This window comes from Leucoraja erinacea, chromosome 28 (genome assembly GCF_028641065.1).
Source record: "Leucoraja erinacea ecotype New England chromosome 28, Leri_hhj_1, whole genome shotgun sequence".
Lineage (NCBI taxonomy): Eukaryota > Metazoa > Chordata > Chondrichthyes > Rajiformes > Rajidae > Leucoraja > Leucoraja erinaceus.
Window position 1 is genome coordinate 16,495,577 of NC_073404.1, and position 21,004 is coordinate 16,516,580.

The 21,004-nt window shown below is 42.8% G+C and overlaps 1 protein-coding gene across 1 annotated transcript in view; it reads right to left on the reverse strand.

Moving 5' to 3' along the window:
- Positions 1-7,333: 7,333 nt before the first annotated feature.
- LOC129710697 (scavenger receptor cysteine-rich domain-containing group B protein) overlaps positions 7,334-21,004 on the reverse strand; it is a 65,338-nt gene continuing 51,667 nt past the window's right edge. Inside the window, exons 10-12 of the mRNA XM_055657870.1 lie at positions 18,627-18,938; positions 16,433-16,522; positions 7,334-14,074 (exon numbers count right to left, since the gene is read on the reverse strand). Coding sequence (XP_055513845.1) covers positions 13,758-14,074; positions 16,433-16,522; positions 18,627-18,938 — 719 coding nt within the window. The 3' untranslated portion in view covers positions 7,334-13,757. The remainder of the gene's footprint in view (positions 14,075-16,432; positions 16,523-18,626; positions 18,939-21,004) is intronic.

Sequence of the window (21,004 nt, forward strand, 5' to 3'; positions counted from 1 at the left end):
TGGGAAACAGACTGCGGCTAATTACCTCTGCTAACTTTATATACCTCCAGACATGACACCTCTCAGTCTCTCCTTCACTCCGGAGTGAAGAGACCAGGTCTATCCAATTCAAAGATAGATAGATAGATAGATAGATAGATAGATAGATAGATAGATAGATAGATAGATAGATAGATAGATAGATAGATAGATAGATAGATAGATAGATAGCCTTTTATTGTCATTCAGACCGAAGTCTGAACGAAATTGCAGCAGTCATACATATAATACCATACAATAAAACAACAATAAACACACATTAACATCCACCACAGTCAGTCCACCCAGCATCTCCTCACTGTGATGGAGGCAAAAGTCTTAGGTCGCAGTCTCTTCCCTCCTCTTCTCCCTCTGCGCTGGGGCGATACCCCCCCCCCCCCCCCCCGGGCGATGTTAAGAACAGTCCCGCGGCTCAAACACCGCGGCCCGGGGTGGTTGAAGCTGCCGCCCACCAGTCCTGTAGAAGCAGCTGCTGGCCCGCGGCCGAACCCCGGACTCGGGCCACCGCCGCCAGAACACCGTCCCAGCCACCCTCACGTGAGTACTGTGCCGTCTTCAGCCTCGGGCTGGGCCGCCCCGACTTGGGCGCCGAACCTCCCTCGGGCTGCCAGCGCCGCACCTTCCCGAGCTCGGCTGCTCCGACGGGAGCCTCATTCCACCCTCGGGCTGGCCGTCCTCACGGGAGCGTCCCAGTCTCTTCCAGCCCTGAGTCGGACCATCCTCACGGGGCGAGCTCAGGGCGAGTCCTGACGGTGCTCTGCCTCCGGAGCCTCGAGGTCGTCAGCTCCATTAGGCCTCAGCGCAGACGGAGGCAGAGAAGGGGAATACGACAAAAAGGTCGTATTCCCCTGCAGGGAGAGACTGCAAACCCCGTTTCAACCCCCCCTCCCACAAAAACACAAGCTAAAACCAAAAAAACTAGACTAACCAAACAAAATAAACAACATAAAAAACACAAAGACAACGGGACCGCCGGTAAGCCGCTGCAGCCAGAGCCGTGCCACCACTATTGACCGGGCTGATGGATAACTCCCCACTGCCACAGAGCTGTCTAATTGCCACTGCATATCACCTCCATTCCCAGCCATCTGAAAGCTAGTTTCAGTCAAAGCATAATGGAACGGGGGACTACAATCTCTCAGCCAACCTCTGGAATAGGTCGGAAACTCATCACTAATGTCTTGGCCTACCAGCCCATTAACGTGGGCACAACCACCTTTCCTGTGAGTATTGTTACAGGAATCCATCCCAACCCAACCATGCCTTGACTGCTCAAGTTTAATTGAGCCATAAGAGACCGCAGTTGCTGGGATCTGAAGTATTGATCCAAAATCCTCCGTGTTCTCCAGAGATGCTGCTTGACTCACCAAGTTTATTTTTGTAAACCAGCATCTGCAGTTCCTTATCTCTACACCTCATCCTCGAACCCTGCTACATGTGCTTTAAACTCTCCTTGCCTCCACATTCACCTGCGCATATAAATACATCTCCAGTGACCTGGGTTGAGTCCTGAGCTCTGGCACTGCAGTTTACACTTTCTCCCTGCCAACATGTAGCACCCTTGGGTGCTCTGGTTTCTCCCCACGTCCCGACGATGTGCTGGTTGGTAGGCTAACTTGCTGCTTGAAATTACCCATTTTGGTCAGAGTTCTTTAAGTCTGGCATCGACAAAACCACAATCTGCATGAACTACCTGCAAACTAAACAACAGAAGCCCCAGGTCTGAATAAACTGAACGAGGTTCTGATTCCTCAGGGAAGTAGGACTGGAAATCACCTTAGAAATGTTAGTCCCCTTACACACACCCACATACTCAGCACGTCTGTCCCCCAAACCGTAGAGGTGGTGAGTGAATGGTAGCTGTTGTAATTGCAGCAGCAGGAGCCTGTGGCTTGATCAGACGGAGAGTGGACTTACAAAATTTCATAAAGTCATTCAGGTTTTGACATATGCTGCCAAGTGCATCTTTTCTCTGACAAGCCTTGTCATTTAATCCTCTATGACTGGGCTGCCAGTTTGCCCATGGACGCATTCAATGCTGTTCAGTATGAAGCAGCAGGGCCACCTGGCAGGTGCTGGCTGGTTCTGCCAGCTCTCTCCATGTCCTTGTTATACAGCATGTATTTCATGCATGGACTACCACCTGGTGGTCAGGAGGAGAAGTGGCAAAGTTGATGCTGGATGTCTCACTGTTGTCCCACTCAATGTATCTGTGACGTTGATCAATGCGTGCTTCAGGCTGATTGTTGCAGGTGGATTTGAAGGTCAGACTTGTCAAACTGGAATAAAAGTGAGACTGTGCAGTTTGTCTTGTGTCGAGAGAAGGGCCGAATGGCCTACTCCTGCACCCTATTGTCCATTTTGTTACTGATGTCACTGCAATTCCCAGCAACATGGCAATAAACCACCTAGAAGTGGCACCTTCTTATGACTGGGGGTATTGTTTGCATTTGCTGTATCATTATTTTGGACCATAAGATGCCAATTAACCAGATACCAAGAACCTTTGGCCAGTAATGCACCACAAACTCTCAAATTACTATTTAAGACTATTGCAGATTTTTATAAAATCAATTCTCATCTAATCTTGGGGTCTTGAATACCGTTTTAAGATCTGATGTTGAACAAGGTGGAACTAAGCCACCATTTGCACAGTAAGATCAATTAAGTTTGTGCTCATTGAGCCTGCAGATCCTAGACATGCTATCTGTTCTTCGCACTAAAGCTTCTTTAGTGGCGCTTTTAGAAGATTTCCAAATTTAACCCATGTTGGCAGAATTTGCCCGTAAAGGTGAAAAGGGTTTGATCCATAAACCAGGTGTCCTGTAACTGCTTTGTGCACCTGAGCAGGAGAGGTTCCTCTCACCACTAGTTCACCTACTCTGCTGAAAGCCAACTCTAGGAAATACTCTGGTTATTATCTTACAAGGCTTATTTGAGAGACACAAGGAACTGCAGATGCTGGAATATGGAACAAAACACTAAATACTGGAGGAACTCAGCAGTCATGCAGCATCTGTGGAGAGAACAGACAGGTGATGTTTTTCATATTCTTCAGACTGGATTATTTAAACCCAGCAAAATCTAATCAAAAATATCATACAATGCCTTTTTATTTTCCAGACTGTAACATTATTCCAATTTATATCCTAACTTCAATTCGATGATAGCTGTCCTTAGCTTAGGTATTTTTTTTAAATAACATGACACTAACTATTTTCTCATCTCTCTAAGACTCCTGGCACAGATATTCCTGAGCTAGGTGGAGTTGCTCATCAGGCTTCCCCTGTTGATGCACTGTCCTCTCAGCAAAGTTGCATTTTGTTTGATGCACGGTGGAATTGGTTTGACTGCAGAAAATAAATGAATTCTGTCTCCTCCATGAAAAATTCAAGAAGAAAAAGCTGAATTAATCAATTAGATATTTTGCTTTAAGATAATAAGTGACTGATTAATCCAAATTATTTCTCCTAAAACATTTTTTGGCCTTGTTACTCTGTCTTGTTGCTGATATTAATGGATCTATTAAATGTAAGCAATCATATTAGGGGGTGGCTCAATGACACAGAAACTAGAGTCGCTGCTTCAGCACAAGTGTCTGGATTCAAACCAAACTGTTAGTGCGGAGTTTGTGTGTTCTTTCCGTGGGTTTCCTTTTCTCAAAAAATGTGTAGGTTGGCAGGTTAATTGAGGTCAACACAGTAATTTCTTGCTCGTCATTGCTGATCACATTCATAATTTCGGATTCAATTCTGTGCGGCTCAGCTGGCGGAGCTGCTCCAGATCATTTTCAACCTGAGCCTCCAGTCAGGGAGGGTACCAGGTCTATGGAAAACATCATGTCTCGTGCCGGTCCCCAAAGCAGGGCGGCCGACTGAGATCAACGACTACAGACCGGTGGCCCTCACATCCCACATCATGAAAACAATGGAGCGGCTACTCATTCGTCTCCTGAGACCACAAGTCCAGCACGCACTCGACCCACTACAGTTTGCATACCAGGAGAACACTGGGGTGGATGACGCAGTCCTCCACATGCTGCACCGCATCTACTCCTTTTTGGACAAACCCGGTGGCTATGTGAGGATTATGTTCTTCGACTTCTCAAGTGCGTTCAACACCATCCAACCCCTGATTCTGAATGACAAACTTAAGAAGATGGGGGTGGATTCCACATTTATCTCCTGGATAGACGACTACCTGACGGGTCGACCACAGTTTGACAAGCTGGGGGACAGTGTCTCTGGCACAGTGGTGTGCAATGTTGGAGCCCCACAGGGAACGGTTCTGGCCCCGTTCCTCTTCACCCTGTATACAGCAGACTTTAACTATAAGTCTGACACATGCCACGTACAGAAATATTCAGATGATACAGCGATTGTGGCATGTGTAAGGAACGGGCAGGAGGAGGAATACAGGAACTTGATCAGTTCCTTTTGTGCCTGGAGTGAAGAGAACTGTCTCATCCTGAACACAACTAAGACTAAAGAGATAGTGGTTAACTTTGGCAGGTCCAAGCTCCCCCTTCAACCGGTCAACGCTGCCGGGGCTGACATTGAGGTCGTGCAGACATATAAATACCTTGGAGTGAACCTTGATAACAAACTGGACTGGCCTGTCAACTCTGACTCCCTCTACAAAAAAGGCCAGAGCAGACTCTTTTTCCTCAGAAGGCTCAAATCCTTCAATGTGTGTAATGACATGCTGCACATGTTTTACAACACTGTGGTTGCAAGTGTTATTTTCTACGTTGTTGTCTGCTGGGGCAACAGCATTAGTGCAAAAAACAACAAGAAGCTGGTCAAACTGGTTAAACGAGCTAGCTCAGTGCTGGAGGGGAGAGTGGACTCTGGGATGGATGTGCTTGAGAGGCGTATGAGGCACAAGGTGCAGGTCATCCTGAAAAACCCCAGGCATCCCCTCCATGTAATTCTGGAGAGTCAAAAGAGCACTCGGAACAACAACCGGCTCCTCTCCCTGCCCTGTAGAACGGAGCGGTTCAGGAGACCCTTCACCCCTGCAGCCATTAGATTTTATAATTCGGACTGCTAGGCTGTAGGGGGATGAATTCTTGCAATTTTTAATTTTTAATTGTTAATTATTGGTCTTTTTAAGTATTTGTTGCTCTCAGGTAGTGTCCACAGCGTATTCCATGCATTTTCTGTCTGCGTTCGTTTTGAATCTGTGGGTTTGTTGGTTGGGGGCTTCTGGACATCTGAATTTCCCTGAGGGGATCAATAAAGTATTTATTATTATTATTATTATTATTATTATTATTATTATTATTATTAAAATCTAAACTTGTATCTCAAGGTCAAAAGTCCAGGCTTTTAATCACAATTCTCCGCTCCATAAAGAGAGGATTGGTAGCTACTTATAAACTAGCGCAGACTGGTCCTGATGTCTAATTATCTCACAGGAAGGCCACAAGACTGCGGCAACATATTGGGAACTCCACTGAGGTTGGAAATTAAGTTGCAATCTTCAACATTGAGTGCTAATGACAGGCCTGAAGTCACTAGATACTTTTCTTATTTTTAATATATTTCATTTTGGGGGGAAATGTGGGCATTTTTGATGTCAGCATTTATTGCATGTTCCCTAATCCTCCACGAGAAGGTGATAAAGTGACACATTGTTGAACCACGAGTGAAGATTCTCCAACAGTGCTGTTGGGGAGGTCCAGGAATGAGCTTCAAGCCATGACAAAGGATATATTTTTGAATCAGCATGGTTTGTGACTCAGAGGGAAACCCAGTATGCTTGCCAAGTCACATACCTTTGTCTGTCTAGATGGTAGTAGATGCAGGTGAAAGAGAAGTGGTCAGGGTAGCTGGGTTGAACAACTGCATTAGAATTTCTAGGCAGAATACAGCATAACCAATGTGTGACAGAGGAGATAAAGTGGTCTGCTTCATTTTCATGGTGTTAAGCACTGAATGTCATTGGAGCTGCATTCATCTTTGTCTCAAAATACTGAAAAGACTTTAGGGTATCAGGCGGTGAATCACTAACTACAGGATATCAAGTTTCTCACCTGCTTTTGCATCCATTATATTTATTTGGCTGGTCCAGATGAGCTTCTTTTCAGTGGTGAACCTCCAGCTGTTGATGTGGGGAACTCACCAAAGGCAATACCATTTAATATGGTTGTTAGACCTGTTATTGGGTAGGGTATCATTGCATGGCACCTTTGTAATGTGAATATTACTTGTTGCATCTGCCCAAGCCTGATTGCTGTCCACATCTTGCTGCATGCAAGCTTCACATGCTGAAGAATTGTGAATGGAATTGAACACTATGCATTGCCCTGAGGATGTTCTGGGCTGGGATGGTTGACCTCCAACCATGACAGACATCTTCCTTTGTGCCATATATGGCTCCAACCATTGACTTCAGTTTTACCGTGGCTCCTTGATGCTACATTTGGTCAAATACTGTCTTGTTGTCAAGGGCAGTCACCTTTATCTCACCTCTGGAATTCAGCTTGTTGATCCATGTTTGGAACAAAATTGTAATTGTGTCTGGACCTCAGTGGTCTGATAGAATGAAAATTATGCATCACTGATCTGGCTATTGGAGACGAGTGCTGCTTGTTCAATTCCACCACCTTGCTGATGATTGAATGTAGACTGTAGATTGGAGAGTGTCGGTTGGGCAGTAATCAGATGGATTAGATTTTTCCTACTTATTGGAACTGGGCAATTCTCCACATGTCATGTTTATCCCTAAGTGTTGGTTCACTCACAACTCAGTCTGCCTGCTATGATCATCATGGAGTGATAGAGCATGGAAACAGGCCCTTCGGCCCAACTCGTTCAATGCAGACCAAGATGCCCCATCTAAGCTAGACCCATTTGCTTGTGTTTGGCCCACATCCTTCTAAACCTTTCCTATCCTCGTACCTGTCCAAGTGTCTTTTAAATGGTGTTAGAGTATCTGCCACAACAACCTGCGCTAGCAGCTCGTCCCATATATCCACCACGCTCTGAGTGAAAATGTTGTCCCTCGGTTTCATATTAAATCCTGTCCCCCACACCTTTAACATATGTCCTCTTGCTTTTTATTCTCTACACTGGGTAGGAGCATGAGTATGCTGATTGATGGTGATGCTAGTAAGTCACTCCCCATGATGAACATGCAAATCCTCCAACAAAGTACATTCTGTGCCCTTGCACTTATGATGAGACAACATTTTTAATTAAGGGAGAGATAATTAGGTGAAAACATTGATGAGACGTCTCATAGTATAAATAAGTAGGAACAAACAAATAAAATGAAATGTTTCCATCAAAACAGTTCAGAACATTTTCATGTTTCTTTTATTTGGTGTAATTTTGAAATATAACAAACAAAAGCACAGAGCATACAAAATACATAATCATACAGCAAGAGTTACTGCATTGTCAATGTAAGTCAAGTTGATTTCTGGAAGCTCCCAGCTGCTAATGTTTCCTATGGCAGAACGTTTGAATGTAGCAGCTGGGATGGAAAATGCTCATGAAAAGAAACTTAAAGAACAGCACTGTGGCAATAATGAAGCCACAGGATTATTAACAATGGTCAAGTGTTGCAGTGATTTGAGAACTGCACGTTGAATAAACTATATATCAAAGCAGGATCTGTATTCGGAACATTGTTTTAAGCTGCAGTTCTGGTGTTCATTTGACTTCTCTCGACTTCTCTGCAGCAGGAGCAGTCTCTGCCCTATTGTCTTTCCCTGTAACTCTGCGATATTGAGCTTGATTTTAATGCTGCAAGATGCTTCTGGCTGATCAGTTACCTCAACATAAAGCAGAGGGCACACATATCCCTTGAACCAATCCAATTGGTGAGTTATACAATTAAATTAAATCAAAGTTCAAGTCGATCACTGTCAAAGCCTAGGTTTACCACTTGGATATATGTCGATTTTTGTTTCCTGTCACAGGATCTTTCAATCTTACACACACACACAATTTATTTGCACCACGAGTGACCCATCCTACTGTTTTCTCCTCACTGTTCCTATTATTCAAAAATACGAATTTTCGAGCAATAATCCGATTCTGGTCTATGTAACAGAGCTGCCATCTGCCTTACTGGTGGCAACTGCAGCACCAGTCTGGGATTGTCAGATTGTACAAGGCTTGCAGTCTTGTTTGGAAGTTTCAATTAATCCCCCACTCATCTTTTATGAATAGGCAAGGGACATTTGCACAATGGACGTCAATCTAAATAAAGAAATAGATCTTAGTTTGAGTTCTGATATTAAGGAAGTGATGAGATAAAAGGTTAGTACAGGAAAATGACAATTGGGTAAAATATCAGTCTTGATCTTGTTGAATGGTGTAGCAAGCAAGAGGGAATTAATGGCCTACTCCTCCTTCTAGTTCTTATGTTCTTCCGCTCTCTGCTGGCCTAACTGGTGGTAACTAACTGAGCAATCATAGATCTTATCTTGAATCCACACCAATCACAAAGCTTTAATAGTATATTTTAATTCATGTGGAACAAGGCTGTTACTGTGGCTTGCATTTGCTAACATATAATAACAGCAACTGTATTTGGAAAGTTAGCATTGGTTATAACAACTTTAAAATCATCAGTTTTAAAACATTATGAGGCTAAAGTGTTAAAGAAATGCAAGTCACTTCTTACTCCATCCAGTAAATGAAACATCTCATGTCCTGCAACTCAAACAATCTGAAAAAGGATCACAGTCCGTACGGAGCAATTAAAAATACAAGCTAAACTCAGTGACTATCGTTGTTATTTGGTCAAATATTTCATTATTTTCCCTATGCTCCCACAATTAAGGCCTCATTTACATTCTCCATGCTACTTTTCCACAAATGTCATTTGTGAGGAGCTAAAGCACACAAACTGTGTCTTGTGAACCCAAGCAGCAACAAAATTAGTCTTGCTAATTCCCATGAAAGTAGGGGTTACTGTGACTTTTTCTACCACATTCACACTTAGGCAGCAGGCTGCTCTACTTCTGACCTAGCATGCAAAGTCACATTAATAACTGTGTTCTTATTGCTCATGTTTTATTGTGTCTCTGGATAATCAGGATTAAAGAAAGAGAATGACAAGGTACAAGAGGTGTCCGGATGCTATTCCACTTTCTTTCATGGCTACTGTATCTATCTTGGATATATACACACTAATCAATAAATATTACAATGACTAACAAAGAATCCACACCCATGAGAAAAGGTATTTAACACATGCACAAAAGTAGTGCTCTAGTCCATCAGATAAATATTTAACCTTCTAATTTAGTATGATTACCACTCAATTGCTTTTTACCAAGGCAGCGTTAGATTTGTCTATAAAACACATATTATTTCACAGTTTATCAATAACCAAATGCCCAACCAGTCATTCAAACTTAAGGCCTGAAACATCATTTGTTTCTTAAAATACCTGGATATCTTCCATCCTACATCCTGTCACACAACCTGACCATTTATCTTCCTAGAACCCCATGGCATTGTGGGTTAAGGTTGCTACCTTACAGTGCCAGTGACCCGGATTTGATCCTGACCACAGGTGCTGTCTGTACGGAGATTGGACGTTCTCCCTGTGACTGCATGGGTTTTTTCCAGGTGCTCTGGTTTTCTCCCACATTCCAAAGACATGCAGGTTAATTGGCTTCTGTAAATTGTCCCTAGTGTGTATGGGTGATCATTGGTCGGTGCGGACATGGTGGTGCTGAAGGGCCTATTTACACATTGTATCTCTAAACTAAACTAAACTAAACTACAAAATCTATTAATCTCCAAAGATGGCCTGCAATCCAGGTACATTGAGCATCTCTTCAAGCCAGATTATCCCTTGTAATTTTTGCCATCTTTAATGAGAGATCCTATCACCAGACACATCTTCCCTCTCCTATCGTCATCCCAAAGGGAATGTGAAATGAGGGCATTTGGAGAAAAGGAAAGCAATGTCCTTTTGTGATTCATTGATCCGTTTATAAGAACACAAGGAGATAGGAGCAGGAGTAGGCCACAAGCCCCATCAAGCCTGCCTTGCCATCCAATATGATCATGGCCTGGTCCATGCTGATCCCAACTTAGTTTCTGTGCCAGTTCCCCAAGACCTACAGTATTCCAGGAGCAGCCTCACCATCATCCTGTATAACTGTGCCATAACCTCCCTATTCTTAAACACTACTCCTTTGCAATGCCGTTTGCCTTATTAACTACTTGCACCTGTCTGCTAACTTTCTGTGATTCATGCACCAGGACATCTAAGTCCCTCTGAACTTCATTCATGGGCTGTCTCTCACCAATGAGATAATAATCCACCTTTTGATTCCACTTAGATGGCCTCACGCTCATCCACATTAAACTCCATTTACCAGGTTTTCGCCGTCACTCAATCTATCTATGTTCCATCACAACATGCCTTGCCATCTATTTCCGTATCATCAGCAAACTTTATAACCTTACAGTAAATGGCCAAAAACAGATGTCAAACTAACGCTGTAGTTCCCTGCTTCTGCTTTCCTCTCATTTTGAACATGGAAGTTACATTCACTGTTTTCCAATCTCTAGAATTTTAATAAATTTTGACAAATTTCAAACATTGTATCCACCATCTCAAAGGTAGACACAAAATGTTGGAGTAACTCAGCGGGACAGGCAGCATCTCTGGAGAGAAGGAATGGGTGACGTTTCGGGTTGAGACCCTTCTTCAGATATTCACCAGCTCTGCAGCTCCATTTAAACTTCTTGGGTGCATTGGGTACTAGATTTATCTGCCTCGAGCCCACTGCATTTCTCTAATACTTTATCTCTTGTCATTTGGAAACTTACAAGTAGATCCCTGTTATTTGAAAGAAGCCCATCTGTTATGTGAGGGATATTTGCAGTGTCCTCCACAGTGCAGACTGATGCAAGAAAGAGATGTAACATATCTTTGTTTTCTATTATAATTCACCAGCCTCATTCTCTCGAGGTCCCACACCTCTCTTCAGCTTCCTTCTTCCGATTTATATATTCATAGAAACTCTTATTGTTTGGTTTGATATTATCTGAAAGTTTTCTCTCAAAATCAGTTTTTCTCTTTCGTATCAGCTTTTTAATTTTTGGGTTTAATTGCTGGATCCTGAAAAATTCCCAGGACTTCTCTCTGGCCTTCCACTCGCCATTGCATGCCCTACTTTTCAATGTAATATTTTCCTTGACTTCCTTTCTAACCACAGATTGTGCCTCTTTCTCATAGAATCCTTTTTAATTAGAATCAATTCCTGTTCATTGTTATGGACTGAATATATGTCATTATTCGTCTACTGGCCTGTTTCTTAGCTTATTTCTCAGTTCATCACCACCCTCATGCCATTTTAACTGCCCTTATTGAGCCCTTATTGGCGCCTCCGTTTGGGGTGTTAGAGTTAGGGTTAGGGTATGGGTTAGGGTTAGGGTTAGGGTTAGGGTGCCACAGCGGTGGGCCAGTGGAAACCAATTTCCAAACTTGTTAACATAAAGCTGATCTCACTTGCAATATCCTTGGCATAGGAACTTGTTGCAGAGGGTGATGAATCTCTGGAATTCACCATCCCGGAGTATTGTGATGCATGGAATACTTTTATTTATCTGGAGGTATTTACAGAAGTTAGGGTTAGGGTTAAGGTTCTGATGAGTACAGATATTATAAACGGAGGTGCCGACCCGAAATACCCGACCCGAAGACAATGGTTTTGGCTCTGTGGACGTCACGGTCAAACTGCATATGGAACACTATCACCTTGTGGTCACTACCTGCAAGGGGATCTTAAACCACAAGATCTCTTATTAATCCTTCCTCACTAATCATGACCAAATCTAATATATCCTGTTCTAGGATAGGATCCATAACATACAGTTCTAAGAAGTAATCCATAACACGCTCCACATATTCTTCTTCTCTGATATCCTTGGCAGTTTGGCCCAATCAATAGAGATTAAAATCTCCCATGCCGATTGCAGTTTTATTCAAATGTGCCCAAGATATTTTCATTTTTATGCTCCGCCCAATCAAAAGGTCACATTTTGGGGCCATTCACTAAACCCACCCATATCTTCTTCCCCCTGCCATTCATAATTTCAACTGAAACTGATTCCACATCATTATCCACTGCCTCGACATCATGACTCAATACCACTTGGATACTTTCCTTGATTAACAATACTCATCCACTTCCTCTCTCTCTCTCTTGGCTTGCACTTTTGGAACAGTGCATTACCAATTTCCAAGTCCACTTGCACAGCTAATCAAGAGCCTGCTGCATTTTTTGATAACCAACTTTAGATAACCAGTTGTTGCAGTGTTTACTGAAATTGCAGTTTAATGATTGTTGCAGGGTCTACTGGAAGTTGCAGAGCTGAATGGAAGTTTCCCAGCATTTGAGAAAACAGAATCAAAAGTAACAGATGGCATCAGAAGTCAAGCTCTTTCTATCACCCCTTGTGGAACAGACCAGGGCCAGAGGTGCTGACTCATTTTGGGGTAATAACCTACAGGCACCAGCTGAAGTCGGGCAGTTACATTCAATGGACCTAGTTACTCCTCTTCAATGGGCTGGAGCAGTGAGTATAGCAGGTACACAACCCGATCTTCACTCCCTTACATCCAACAGGACAATGATGGGAACTCTTTCACACTTTTACATTAGTTACAGGTCATTAAAGGATCTGAGATCTGTTTGGTGATTATCTCCATCCATAGCCATTGGTGCATCTTTCAGATGAATGAGCTAAAAGCAATATTAAAATGTTTGAATGCAATATTAGCCATTTTTAACTGACACTCCCTCCTCCAATGCTATGAATTCTCCCAACTCTGGTGGTTAAGGTACGTTTCATGTCATCTTGCTGTTTGATGCGTGCAATTGGTTTTACGATGCAGCATTGGAGGGAAAGGTCTCAACCAATAGCAAAAATCAAAACACTCACCAAGTCAGGTAGCATCTGAAGGAAAAGAAGCACGGTTAATGCTTTTGTTCGAAGATTCTTATCTTCTCTTCCATCTGAAACACTAACTGCTTCTCTCCGTACAGCTGCTGCCTGAGTCAGAGAGTTTCTAGCACTTTCTTTTTTTTAGTTCAGATTTCCAACATTTGCTGTTTATGATTTTCAACAATACCTGAAGCTTGCTGCAAAACAAGCTGTTCATTAACTCAGGAATACAGCAACAGGAAGCACTCACTTAGACTGTAGTCAGTCTGTGTCGTACCCCAGAGGTACACAAAATGCTGGAGTAACTCAGGCAGCATAAGTACCCCCATCTAATCTATAATAATCTTGGCCTTGTCAATAAAGCAATCCATCCCAGTTTTGAAATGTTGAATTAATTGAGCGATATGTGGAAGAGAGTTCCTGATTTCCTGAATTACTCTACCATTTTTTTCTCCCAGAGTTAGAGCTAACTTCATTCTCAAATTAAAAAGGTGTGTCAAGGGCTATGCCTTTGACCCATCCCCTTCTGAAAGCTCATATGGGCTCTCAGTTGCTTTTTCCATATGGGCTTCCCTCAATAGCACAAGCCTTGTTGGGGAGGCAAATGGTTACTTTTCATAATTTGGGAATTAAATCTGTGACAGGAGATAGTAATTAAAATATATAAAGTGCACATTATATGGGAATTTTGGTTTGGTAGTTCTGAGCTATTTACACATTTATAGATTTACATATATTCAGCGTGCCCCCTTTCCAACAACTAGGGGCGGGCACTTGTTGTGAGATTGTTCATAGGGAGCACATCACACTCGCATCTTCCCTGTGGTCGCAGTTGTGGACATCCCAGCCGATGTGTGAGCAGTGGGTGAGCAAACTCTCGTTTCCACTGCATTTTAAATTGTCGAGGTGAATGATGCCAGTGCCCTGCCCGAAATACGCCTCCACCTTAGCGGCCAGAGGGTTGCCACAGCCTAGCTGCCTACAGACCACTCTAGCAGCCCTTATGTCCCAGGCGTCATCGCACACTGTCCCCCACTGCGATGTCAGGAAGATCTCCACTCGGCCTTCACAGCGGTTCCGTCCATCCACAAGTCGGATCTGCGACTCTGAAGGGCAACGGAAAAAAGAATCAAGCCTAATGATACCAAGAGATAATCCGGTACCTTAACTGGAGACAGGCCAAACATTTGCCAGGATAGTTATAGCTAGCTAAATCTGCACACCATCTGATGATAGGAGTATCTGTCTTTAATTGTAATTGGCATAAAATGCAGAACCGTTTGCACTAGCTTTGCAGAAGCCAATCAATAACCTCCATAAATATCAAAGTTGGTGCATTTGTGCAGTAAATAGGACTTCAACTTTGAGATGAAGGGGTTGGGGGAAAACATGCTGCTGCAGCAAATCCAGGCCTCATTAATATATTGATATTTTGCTACATCCAAAAGAAAATTGGATAATGCACTCATTGTTCTCATTTAACAGTTTGCTGTTCTCCAAGAGCAAAGAGATAGATGCTACACATCAGCAGTTAGGAGTATTCCAGGACAGAGAGATTATGCTTGTCAGCAGCGCACTCCTCTGCAAAAACAGAGACTTGACATTCAGAATCAGGTTGTGCTCCCATGGAAGCAGAAATGCGCTGCTCAGGATCTCACACTTCTCCCCCAGGAGCTCTGAGATATGCCCTGATTTAGGACACTTCTCCATCACGAACAGACACTGCTCAGGCTGAGCTGAGTTAGAGGAGAATGAAGGAAGTGAGAGCTAGTCAACTACCTCTGCAAATCGTCTGGTGATCGACACACTGGCACTGTGGGCTGTGTCTCAGCAGATTAGGGGACAAATTTACTGTTAACCTTTAATATTCCACCACTCACCCATAGCCCCCAATTGCGCAGGCGTGGCTCATTTCCCCTCATCCTCCAGCACTCCCTCCCCCTCCTCTTCACCCTCCCTCTTCTTTCCCCTCTCCTCCTCCCCTTCCCCACTTCCTTTCCCCTGCCATCAGTCACTCCCTCCCTCCTTCCATAACCCCTCTCCCCTCCCTACCCCCTCCTCTCCCTCTATCTGTTTAAATAACATTAAACAACAATCTGCTCCTCGTCCCCTCCCGCACTCCCTCCCTCTCCTTACAACAATGTTACAAATCTCTCATTGCACTGGCAGTCCTGCCGTTGTTAACATTGTAACAGTGGAGCAGTGCTGCTGGGCAATTTATGTAAATGAGATCCCATAGCTGTAACTGCCACTGCAACTTCAAGTCATTTTTCTCAAAGTGGGTTTTGTAAAGTTGAAAAGTGAATAACCTGTAAAATATAACATCAATCTGAACAAAACGTGATACACCAGACCACAGGACAATTGTGAGTAAGGTGGTCCAACAATTGTAGTGCTATCGTGTACCATTTTGGCGTGGAGCTTAGTTTCTTTGGGGTCTTGCTTCTTCTTTTCCAAATCCTTAAAATGCCTGGAGGTTCTCAACTATTTTTCATCAGTATAGTTCACAACCTTTGGTTAGTTATACCCACTGTCCAAAGATTTATGTAGCTGCTCAACGATCTCTTTATCTGGAGCAAACATGCTATCCTGGAATCATGTTTGCAACTACAGAAACATCAGTCTGTCACATTGCCAACTCTCAAGTCCTCTCTGACTTTTGTTCCCTTGACCTTCCCCCTCCCCACCCACCATTTGTCCAGAGGTGGTGCTGTGGCCTTGGGCTGGCTCAGAGAACAGCCAAAGCCCCCTTCACCAAAGGTATTCAGAACCAAATGCTGGTTACAGACCATGATTCTCCGGGGAGTTCCAGCCCTACCGGTCTGCTTTCTATTTCCTTGACCCAGTCTCACCCAGATTACACTTCTTTGTGCGGTCACCTCCTGAAATGTTCTATCTATGAAGTGTTCATCCTCATGGATGGACTGCACGGACTTGAAACTAAAGCTCAAATACCTAGTACCATATTGCTCCCCCAACTGATGACATTTCCTCCTCTTGTGGCTCATTTACCCTGCAACATTTCAAACAATGGACTAAGATTCATGAATAACACATCTTTCCATTAAGTCTGTGCATAAACTTTAAAGCTTTAAATAAAAGGCATGTGAATAAAAGTAGTGACTTAGCAACCCTAAGATATGTGCAGCATGCAAATGTGTAAACACTGCATCGAAAAATATCCTTATGGATTTCAAGCTACAATATGGGTTTTCAGTAAGAATGCAATCCACACTGGAAGCAGAGTTAAAGCATGATCAATAGAGGCACACAGCGGAGGAATTGTTGTCATCAATAATTCAGTGAAAATAATCAACTTGGCACAAAATTCAAGTCAATGCTGAAATGTTTTTCACCTTATTCAAACCGTGGCCGAATTGCGTCTACATCCCCATGGTCTCAAAAGCCTATTGTACATTCATATAGTTCAGAATATTTGTTAAAGTTGGCTTTAGAGCACCTACCTTCAGGCACCCTTAATGCTTCTGTTGTTCTCATCGTGGTCATTATTGGTGCTTGTTTACCAGAACCACTTGCCTCATGAGCTTTATATTCTAAAATAAGAATGCAAGAGCAGGCAGTCTTAGAAGCACATCATTTTGGCTTTCTTAATTGCTGTTAAAATAGTTATGCTTATTCATCAGGAATATTGAAATGGAAATAAATCTTATGGTTTTGAGTGCGCTTGTTTTTTTTGCAATGGAAAGCCTAGGACAACAAAAAAATCTTTCTAAACATTAAAGTATTAAACATTAAAAAATATATGCCTGCCTCCTAATAGGGTACGTTGAACATTTCCTGTCCAGGGGTACACTGGCCCTATCCCCCAAACTCTATCTTGTTACATTGATGTCTGCAGACACAAAATGCTGCAGAAACTCAGCGGGACAGGCAGCATCTCTGGAGATTACACAAAAATGCTGGAGAAACTCAGCGGGTGCAGCAGCATCTATGGAGCGAAGGAAATAGGCAATGTTTCGGGCCGAAACCCTCCTTCAGACATCTCTGGAGAGATGGAATGGATAGTGATTCGGGTCGAGACACTTCTACAAACTGATGTCAGGGGAGTGGGTGGGACAGAGATAGAATGTAATCAGAGACAGTAAGACTGGTGGGAGTACTGGGAAGGGGGAGCGGAGGGAGAGAGAGGGAAAACAAAGGCTATTTGAAGTTGGAGAAGTCAATGTTCATACCGCTGGGGTGTAAGCTACCCAAACGAAATATGAGGTGCTGTTCATCCAATTTGTGCTGGGCCTCACTCTGACAATGGAGGAGGCCCAGGACAGAAAGGTCAGATAGGGAATGGGAGGGGGAAATAAAATGCTGAGCAACTACAAGATCAGGTAGGCGTAGGTGGACTGAGCAGAGTTGTTCAGTGAAACGATCGCCGAGCCTATAGAGACAGAGTCCCCCTAGTCCTTATCTTCCACCCCATCAGCTTGCGCGTACAACACATTATCCTCCAAAATTTCCGCCACCTCCAACGGGATCCCAACACTAGCCACATTTTCCCTCCACCCCTTTCTGCCTTCTGCAGAGACCGTTCCCTCCGCAACTCCCAAGTTAACTCATCCCTTCCCACCCAAACCATCCCCTCCCCAGGTGCCTTCCACTGCAACCGCAGAATATGCAACACCTGTCACTGTCACTCGTTCCTCGACTCTGTCCAGGGGCCCCAACAGTCCTTTAAGGTTAAGCAGAGGTTCACTTGCACCTCCTCCAAACTCATCTACTGTATCCATTGTTCAAGATGTGGACTCTTATACGTCGGCGAAACCAAATGCAGACTGACATGAAATGGCATCTAGCCATGTTCTCTAGAGATGCTGCAAGACCTGCTGGGTTACTCCAGCACTATGTATCCTTTTGTCTATTCTGTTTCCTAATCTGTCAGGTTCAGATTTCTTCCCAAACATTATGTATGAAGGATATTTGGTATTTTTGACTCAGTTAAACCAATCTCTTGCCTGAGTTGGAAGTTTTAGGTGACAATTAAGAGAGTCGACAACATAATATCATCAATGGAGTGCAGCACTATTGGAAAAGTCAATTTGAAGATTAGAAAGTAAAATGAGGCTCATCCAAGTGAATATACAATAATAACCATGGCACAATTTTTGATTGATAGATTGATTTAAAGCTACAGCATGGAGACAGGCCCTTCCACCCATCGAGTCCATGCTGACCATCGATCACCCATTCATAGTAGTGCCATGTTATCTCACTTTTGCATCCACTCCATACACTCTAGGGGCAAAGTATAAAGAGGCCAATTAACCTACAAACCTGCATGCCTTTTGGGATGTGGGAGGAAACCGGAGCACCCGTAGGGAACCCATGCGGTCACATGTTGAATGTGCAAACTCCACACAGACAGCACCGGAGGTCAGGATCAAACCCGGGTCTCTGGCGTTGTGAGGCAGTAGGTCTACCAGCTGTGCCTCCGTGCTATTCCAGATACTCTATTGCCCCAGTTTTGCAGAGTAGCCGCATTGTGTTCTGTTCAAACACAGTCTCAAACACCAACATAGCAGATTTTCTGTCCATTCAGAGTGATGCTGTCTGGTTGCCGAATATATGCTGACATTACATGGTACAAATAACATTCAAACAGTCATCTTCTGCATCAAACTCCATTGCGGTTGATGTTGATCTTACCTACACAAATAGCGCCTGCATCCTCATGGTGTCTACAGTTGTGCTTTCCCCATCCAAGGTTAAAGCATTCAGACAGGGAGGATTCTGTGCCTTTGCAGTTCACATTATCCAACAATATAGGTCCACTGCCATATCCAAAGTAACTTAGTTCTTTCGCCGTGATGGCACCACCGCATCCCAGCTGCCTGCAAACCACTGCCACGTTTATGATATTCCAGTCATCGTCACACACGGTTCCCCAATTATTGCCGTAAAATATCTCCACTCTGCCTTGACAGCTGTTGTTACCATTCACCAGACGAATGGATCTGGCTGGAAAAATATTAACACAGTTATTATAGGTATGTTACAAAACCTACCTGAATCGTCATTGGGAATCTGCCCAAAGCCATGTCCGCGATTTTGGCGCTGTTTGGAGGGGGCGGGTTTAAAACGCGATTTTTACTAGGCTGTTCTAATCGCAGATGTTCAGCCTAGTAAATCATTAACGAAAAATCGCAGCAAGACCCGGTCGCAAAAGGTATTATTAGTTTTATAGGCCTCGAATAATAGTTATAATAATTTTAAAATCACTCTCTCACTTTGCAACCTCTCGCAGCCCCAGGGTTTTATAAAGCAAACAATTAAAGGTATGTACCTTATTTTTACATTAAATGGGGCGTGTATATAACCCTGTTTATAAAGTTTTCTATAGCGAGTAGCTCATTTTGGGCTTTTTATATCCCGCAGTATTTTTCTCGGCATTTGAGGGCACTAATCCAGTGCGATGTGAACGTTCTAAACAGCGCGTTCACAGGAACCCACTAGAAAGCCGATTTATTTACAGCAATTGAACACTAAATTCCTTCCATTTGGCCTATAAATTAATGTAAATTAGATATAAAAATCATGTTATATTGTGAATTATTTGTGAATAATCTTTGGACACTTAGGCTATTTAAGAAATGGATAGATGTTTATATCTAGTAATTGAATTTTGATTAAACATGATTTTCTTTTTTAGTATTTACTATTTGTTTTAGCGTTTAACTTTATAATCTCTACCTTTTTTTCTAAAATTGAAAAATTGAGGAAAAACAACGTGTACAGAATTGCTTATTGGTTGCAGTCTGAGGAGTATGATGATGCTACTGATTATGATATGCCAATGTACCAACTAGCAGCTGATCTTCTCCATAAAGACTTGGTCTTTTGCTAGAAATTGTAATTTATTTACCTATCCATAACTGACTTACAGCATATTATACAATAATATTAAAGTTCTGATCTTGAGAATATCACATTTTTGAATTTTCAAGGCAGTCTGGTTGTTTATTACCATTACCATCTGTCACATCGGTCAATTTTGTAATTAGCTACAATTAGGTAATTAGCTAATTTAAATATGCTTTAATTTCATAATCCAAGTAAGATTGTTTTATATTTTTTCAGAATGCTTCAATCTATGATAGGTGAAAATTTCATTCAGTTCTCTTAATTCTTAAGAAAGTTACGGGCTTTTGACTATCCAAGATCACAGCTTTTTTGTAATGTCCATTGAAAATCAATAGGGAACAAGATGCTAATTTCCGAGTATGAAAATAGCCAGAACTTTTTTAATACTTGAGATGTGAAAGTGAATTTGGTGTCAAATTAAACTTGTTGTTATGCTTTATCTGATGGGATAAATTGCAGACTTGATTTTTTAAATCTCAAAATTTTGTAACATTGCTAGTTATTACATTTTTTTCTACCTTAATTTATGATACACATGGTGCTTTTAAATTGTTTAACAAGCAATCTATGTCACTTTACTGCAGGCAAGGAGAAGGTGAGACCCTACCTCACGGCCAACTCAAAATGACATACAAGCTGAAAACACAAGGTAGAAACGGGCACAGGTTAGGGAAGGCTCAGTGGTAGAGTTGCTGCCTTACACCACTAGAGACACAGGGTTTGATCCTGACTATGGGTGCTGTCTGAACAGAGTTTGCACGTTCTCCCTGTGACTGTATAATTTCTCTCTGGATGCTCCAGTTTCCTCCCACATTCCAAAGTTATACACGTTTCTAGGATTCTAATTGGCCTCTGTGAAATTGCCCCTAGTATATAGTGTATGGGTGATTGTTGATTGGCGTCGACTCGGTGGGCCAAGGGGCCTGTTTCCATACTGTATCTCTAAACTAAACTAAGACTAAAGGATATAACAATTTAATAAAGGGGCTGATTGCAACTAGGGATTAGTTCGACTGTTAGAGTTGTTGAAACCATGTTATATGTGTTCCCAATAAGCAACGTACTATCTGATGATACTAATAAGGTTCTTTAGAGTGCTTTAAGAGATCACTTCCCACTCATGTTCCTCTAGCAGTATTTTTGAGGAAACCCTTTGCACAGAG